The sequence below is a fragment of the Sardina pilchardus genome, chromosome 4 (genome assembly GCF_963854185.1).
Source record: "Sardina pilchardus chromosome 4, fSarPil1.1, whole genome shotgun sequence".
NCBI classification, from domain to species: Eukaryota; Metazoa; Chordata; class Actinopteri; order Clupeiformes; family Clupeidae; genus Sardina; species Sardina pilchardus.
Window position 1 is genome coordinate 39,709,903 of NC_084997.1, and position 7,246 is coordinate 39,717,148.

At 43.9% G+C, this 7,246-nt stretch overlaps 1 protein-coding gene across 1 annotated transcript in view; it reads left to right on the top strand.

Moving 5' to 3' along the window:
• Positions 1-725: 725 nt before the first annotated feature.
• LOC134079095 (glucose-6-phosphate exchanger SLC37A1-like) overlaps positions 726-7,246 on the top strand; it is a 20,206-nt gene continuing 13,685 nt past the window's right edge. The window contains exons 1-2 of the mRNA XM_062535264.1: positions 726-756; positions 1,174-1,296. Coding sequence (XP_062391248.1) covers positions 726-756; positions 1,174-1,296 — 154 coding nt within the window. The remainder of the gene's footprint in view (positions 757-1,173; positions 1,297-7,246) is intronic.

Genomic DNA, 7,246 nt, shown 5'->3' on the forward strand with positions numbered 1-7,246 from the left:
CCCTCTACTCACTACCACGTAAGTGTAGTGTTGTTTGGAACAGTAGAAGAGGTATAAAAATAGCGTTTTGTAGCGGCGAAATGACATGCCCGAGTCACCTCCAGGCTAACGAGTTTTGGCTAAAAACGGTGAGCTCGAACTTTCTCAAAATACATCCGAATGACATGATTTTGGTGTCAACTCAACGTATGTACTCCCAATAGTCCGAAAAATTGATCTAAAGTGCATTTCACTCCGGATTATCCCTTTAAGGAGAAACCCATGGCGACACACTGCTACCTCCATGCCCTCTTCGTCTAACTTGTTGGTTCTCCTTGAAGTCTCCTTCGCTGCAGTCCATGAGGAGTTCCCACATTTGCCTTGTCCAGGTGTCTGCAATGTAAATGAAACACACTATAAACGCATATCTTGTATTTTGAAGTTGATAACAGTTGAAATCCATTCATTTAATTAAAAAAAAATATTTGAAACCTGCCTGTTTCACAGCTTTATGCAAGACATCAACAAATCTGGAAACAGATGTGTCTTCCGCAATTAATTCCCCTTTAAAAAATGAAGAGTCAGAGCTGAGGAAAAACCATAACAGAACAGAACATTTATCCATACTGAATATAGAATATACTGTAAGAAAAATCCAGATCAATCTAAACTGGAAGAAAAAATATCACCTTCCATTTCGGAGGAGCCGATACAGCTTCCTATTGCCGTCCAATGAAATAGCCAGCATGTCTGGGGTGCAAGCGGGGCAGGTGAAAGGTGCACCACAAGACAAGTTGTCAACCTCAAAATCACATTATCTCACCTCTGGATATATTCAATGCTTTAAGGAGGAAACCATGGCGACACACCGCTACCTCCATGCCCTCTTCGTCTAACTTGTTGGTTCTCCTTGAGCTGCAGTCCACAAGCAGCTCCTACTCCAACATGACCACTGCACCAGTGCACAACGCATACAGACAACACGACTGCACCAGTGCACAACGCATACAGACAACACGACTGCACCAGTGCACAACGCATACAGACAACACGACTGCACCAGTGCACAACGCATACAGACAACACGACTGCACCAGTGCACAACGCATACAGACAACACGACTGCACCAGTGCACAACGCAAGGTCCATATGCTCATCAAGAGTCGTCCTGATGTGTTGCTTCTGTCCTGTAGGTGTGGAGGTGGTGGGTCCAGATGGTCCTGTAGTTGGTGTGGCCGGTGAAGACCTGGTCCTGCCCTGTTTCCTCAGGCCCAACACCAGCGCAGTGGACATGGATGTGGTGTGGATGATTGAGGGTGACATAGTGCATCATTACGAAAGACACATGGACAGGACAGATAACAAGATCCCAGCCTACAGAGGGAGGACAAGTCTGTTCAGAGAGGAACTGCCTGCAGCTCCTCCTGGTTTTGTGGGAGGTGAATAAACTGGTGGTGGACAGCTACCACTTCCTCCGCAATGTTGTGGATCATGCAATTGGTATATTAATTGGTATATTATATACCCTGGAGAGCACCCGGTATGCCGCGCCCGTAGCTGTCCAAAACAGAAAGCCCAGGGTCTCCATGGTTGGTCCCCAGCCGTGCTGCCTCTCTGTTTGGAGGGCCCCCAGGAGTACTCGGATCATGGAGGTATTATAAGAACTGGAGAAAGTGAACAAGTCCCGCCCCCATTCATTTCAATGGGAATGCTAGGCTAGTGAAAAGTGCCAAAATTGAACGATTTTTTCAGGCTTCAACATGGCGTTTCAAGGGTCTTGTTTCCGGTGCCGTTTTACTTAGCCAATTAAGTGCCAGGTTACCGATTGACGTAAGGTACAGAAGGAGAGCTCGTGCCCACACTAAGCTCGTGCTGGAGCTGAGAGTGGAACGGCCACCAATCAGCATGAGGAAAACGCAGGGAAAACGGCACCGGACATGATGTATTTCTGGAAAATGGCGACGAGGAAGTGCGCTGCTAATCGGCGAAGCTAACCAGCCAAATCCTGACCCCCTGACTCGGATAGCCTCTCTGCTCAGCCGGAAATCTGGGCGGGTGTCCTCTCCTCCAAAGAACCTCTGCAGCACTGGCACCGTAACATTCATTTGGCAGTAATGCCTGGCCTGCAACAACATAATTGTGTGCTGTTACTGTGTTACTTGTTACTATGCATCATCATATTTATGACTCACATTATCATATCATAATGTGAGTCATAGTTGAGTGTGTAATTGTTGAGATGTTTGTCAAAAGAATATCCTTTAACAATATCCTTCTCCCTCCTCTTTAGACTACTGTAGGTCAATAAAAGTTGCGTGGTTCTAAGGCTGTGTTCAGACTGCAGACGAATCTGATTCAAATCTGATTCCTTCTCATATCTGATTTTTAGGGCTGGCTGTTCACACTGCCTTTAGCAAGTGTCCAAATCGGATATGGCTCTGTTCAGACTGGGTCACATTAGTAACAGATCTGACAGGTTGCTGTAGCAACGAAAACAAATGTTTCTGCCATCAGGATGAAATACTTGCTCATTTGATGTGATTAAACATAGAACAATACAACTAGGTGAGTGTTCAACGCGGCCCAAGTCGTTCCAAACTTCTAACGTTCCTTAGGCAGCACTCTAGTCTCGTCCTCATAGAACACTCCATAGAACGCGACTTGAAAGAGAGATGCAGATCTGCATGATCAGTGGGTACCTAAAATGACATATTAGAGAGCAACAATAAAAATCAGCTTGATTCCTTCTCAAGTATCCTCATATCCCCCATGCGGAGCCCAAATCAACATTTCCAATCAATTGTAGCATTTTTGTGGACAATTTACACAGAGCAACACAACAAATGGCCATAACTTACCCTGTAGTGAGAAGTTATTACCTGGTTTATTATAGTCCAAAGTTATTACCTGGTTTATTATAGTCCAAAATCCCCCTAAAGACCCTCCTGGCGCGGCGCACATTATGACAACAATTGTTTTTGAATCAGTAGATGTTCCTCTCTTCAGCAACAGTAAAACCATCCACCAAAGCCACCGTGAATATGAGATAATGCCTCTTGAAATGACTGGAATTTAGAGGGATGAAAATTCTGCTTTCAGTGGTTCAGATGCACCTTTTGGTCTATAAAATAGGGAACCTAGGCTCTGTGGAAATATAAAGCTTATGTTCATATCTTTATCAGGATAATCAGGGTAGCCATTGCAATTTCAGTCATTTTCAGACATGAATTGTTGGATTTTTGAGGGTCTCTGAGAGGGGTCCCAGAACTCCATAACAAAAAACAGCTGGAGGGTTTAAATTATATGGCTGTAGTTCCACATGCTTATCACACATTCAAAGTATGAGCCGATTTGGCAGACCCCCATCTTCCGACCTCTGCCTGGTTTTCTCATGCAATGAATTGCTTTAATTTACTGAGCGATACACTGGTTAACTAGCCTGACGAGCCAGACCCACATCAAGACACTCACCGTAGACAGGGCTCAATCAGAGGGGTGGGATAAACAGTTGTCTTTCAAATTCCCTCTCCACAATAGGATAACGCTAAACGAATCATCTTCTTGTTTTCAAATAACAGGATGCGTTACCTTCGCAACTTCTGGTCGCATGTCAGTCACCATTATGTTAAGCCCACCCACCGACTCTATACACGCTGTGATTGGATCGCTGGTGCTTCGGGTTCTCAGCTCCCTGGCTCTATGGATCGTGCCTAGACTGCCCCGCCAGCCAAATTACATTTGCTGCCGCTAGAGGCGTCTAGATTTCTAGGCTACTGGTTAACAGTATCAAAGGCCTTTTTTTAAATCCAAAAACACTGCCCCTACAACATGTCCTTTATCTAGAGAAGTTTTGATCTTCTCATGCAGATAACAATTGGCTGATTCTGTGGAGTATTTCTGTCTGAATCCTAACTGCTGCAGATAAAGCAGTCGATTAGACTCTTAAGTGCTCCATTCATTGCTCAGCTACGATCTTCTCTAGAATCTTTGAGACTACCGGGAGGATGGCAAATAGACTGGTTATCTCTTTTTCTCCTGATTTATAAACTGGGGTGATTATACTGTAGCAGTTGTCCAGCTTTCTGGGAACCTGTTTGCTTGGATTGATACGTTTACTAAATACGTAATTGGCTCCTATAGACAACTGATGTTTCTTGATAAATGTAGTATTTAAGTTTGCCATGGAGACACTCATGTTTACGATCACTTTTTTAACTTTGTCAGAGAGCACATAAAAAGCAAGCAAAAAAATAAAGGACAAAACCATGAAGCCTTTATAGTGGATTAGTTTAATGAAGATCCTTAATCACAAAAGACAAAACGTCATCAAGGACGTTTCATTTGTCTTATTGCTACCAGAGGAGGTGAGGAACAAGGAGAAGAGAGGAGAGGATAGATCAGACAGGAGCAGAGAGAAGAGACGAGAGAGGAGGAGAGAAGAGACGAGAGAGGAGAAGAGGAGAGACCAGAGAGGAGAAGAAGAAGAGAGGAAAAAAGGCTTTCATCCCACTTTCCCTCCTTGTTTCCTTCACAGAATGAAATGGGAGTTAAGAGAAGGAAGGGAGGGAGGACAGATGGAGGGATGAATTAAACGGGAGGGTTAAGAGGAGGAAGGGAGGGAGGACAGATGGAGGGATGAATTAAACGGGAGGGTTAAGAGGAGGAAGGGAGGGAGGACAAATGGAGGGATGAAATTCACCCACAATGCACCGAAGGCATCCAGCCATAGTGAGCACAGCAGCTAACTGCAGAGGCCTAGAGCCTGGGGCTCTCCTAGAGCCTGGGGCTCGCCTGCCTGCTGCCGCCCAGTAGGGGCCTCTGCTCCTGGGGACCATTGCTGGAAGTCGGGCCCCTCTAGTGGGGGTGTCTGGTTAGTCCTCCTCTCCACTCTTCTGTTCATCCTCCTCTCCCTCTCTCCTCTCTTTCTCTCTATCCTCCTCTCCACTCTTCTGTCCTGCAGCTCTCTGTTCATCCTCCTCTCCCTCTCTTCTCTCTCTCCGTTCTCCATCCTCCTCTCCCTCTCTCCCTCCCTCTCTCCTCTCTCTCTGTTCTCCATCCTCCTCTCCCTCTCTTCTCTCTCTCCGTTCTCCATCCTCCTCTCCCTCTCTCCCTCCTTCTCCATCGCTCTGTCCATCTTCAGGGGTGAAGAGGTTCATCATGGACTCAGCCACCTCCATATGCAGCTCGTCCTCAGACTCCTCGAAGTTACTGACGGGAGAACACACACATGCGCACACACACACACGCACACACGCACGTACACACACACACACACACACACACACACACACACACACACACACACACACACACACACACACACACACACACACACACACAGAGGACAGCAAAACACACACAAGAGACAAAGCTTAGTGAGCATGTTGTTGTGTGCACATGTATGTTTGTGTGGAGGTATGTGTGAGTGAGTGAGTGAGTGTGTGTGTGAGGGGTGTATACGCATATCTGTATGTGTGTGTGTGTGTGTATGTATATATGCATATGTGTGTGTGTGTCTTTAGACTCACGTGTCGTTGTCATCCTCAGATGTAGGATCCAAATGTTCTTCATCCAGGTCAGAGTCCTCTTCATCCCCACCACCATCATCTTCCTCACCTCCCCTCTCTTCCTCTCTCTCTGCTGACAGAGACAGATGGAGTGAGAGAGAGATGGAGGGAGAAAGTGTATTTATTAGGGTTGTCAAAATAATGTGTTCATTTTGATAAATTAACTACAGGAAGAACAGCACATTGAATAGTGTGTTCATTTCGAGTAATTAATTACAGGAAGAACAGCACATTAAATATGCTGATTGATCACATTGTGTAGCGACTTTGACCTTTGACCCAGTGCAGTTCTGACTACAGTGACTGCAGGAGGCAGATGAGACGAGAAAGAGAAACATTTAGCCTAAACCGCTATTTACACATTTAGCCTAAACCGCTATTTACACATTTAGCCTAAACCGCTATTTACACATTTAGCCTAAACCGCTATTTACACATTTAGCCTAATCTACTATTTACACATTTAGCCTAAACCGCTATTTACACATTTAGCCTAAACCGCTATTTACACATTTAGCCTAAACCGCTATTTACACATTTGACATTTAGCCTAATCTACTATTTACACATTTAGCCTAATCTACAATTTACACATTTATACTAATCTACTATTTACACATTTAGCCTAATCTACTATTTACACATTTAGCCTAAACTACTATTTACACATTTGACATTTAGCCTAATCTACAATTTACACATTTATACTAATCTACTATTTACACATTTAGCCTAAACTACTATTTACACATTTGACATTTAGCCTAATCTACTATTTACACATTTAGCCTAATCTACAATTTACACATTTATACTAATCTACTATTTACACATTTAGCCTAAACTACTATTTACACATTTGACATTTAGCCTAATCTACTATTTACACATTTAGCCTAATCTACAATTTACACATTTATACTAATCTACTATTTACACATTTAGCCTAAACTACTATTTACACATTTGACATTTAGCCTAATCTACTATTTACACATTTAGCCTAATCTACAATTTACACATTTATACTAATCTACTATTTACACATTTAGCCTAATCTGCTATTTACACATTTGACATTTAGCCTAATCTACTATTTACACATTTTTTAGACTAATCTACTATTTCTGCAGTGAGGAGTTCCGTTGCCTACCATAGGAGTTTGTGAGGTCTGAAGTATCCTCAATGCAAAGCAATCCAGAGGTACGAGTTAGCACACCTCTTGATGACAATGCTAGCTGCCAGCCTTGCGAAAGTTAACTTTGCAAACGTATTGTTTACTTAGCCTACCCTGACTGAAGAGTGTGTGTTACCTGTGTGTGTGAGTGGTGTGTTGGCCAGGGCGTGTAAGAGTGTGTGTGTGTGTGTGTGTGTTACCTGTGTGCGTGAGTGGTGCGTTGGCCAGGGCGTGTAAGAGTGTGTGTGGGGGTTCGTCTCGCCATTGTCTTCTCTCAAACACACACTCCTCTTCTCCTCCCAAGAGATCTTCTGCAACACACACAGACAGAGAGTGTGTGTGTGAGTGTGTTTGAAATAGAGAGTCTTATTACCTCCACCAAGGAGGTTATGTTTTCATCAGGGTCTGTCTGTCTGTCTGTTTGTTAGCAAGATAACTCAAAAAGTAATGGATGGATTTCGATCGGGATTCCGGAGCGTTTTTTGTTTTTCACTTAGTGGTGTAATGGCATGGTATGGCCAC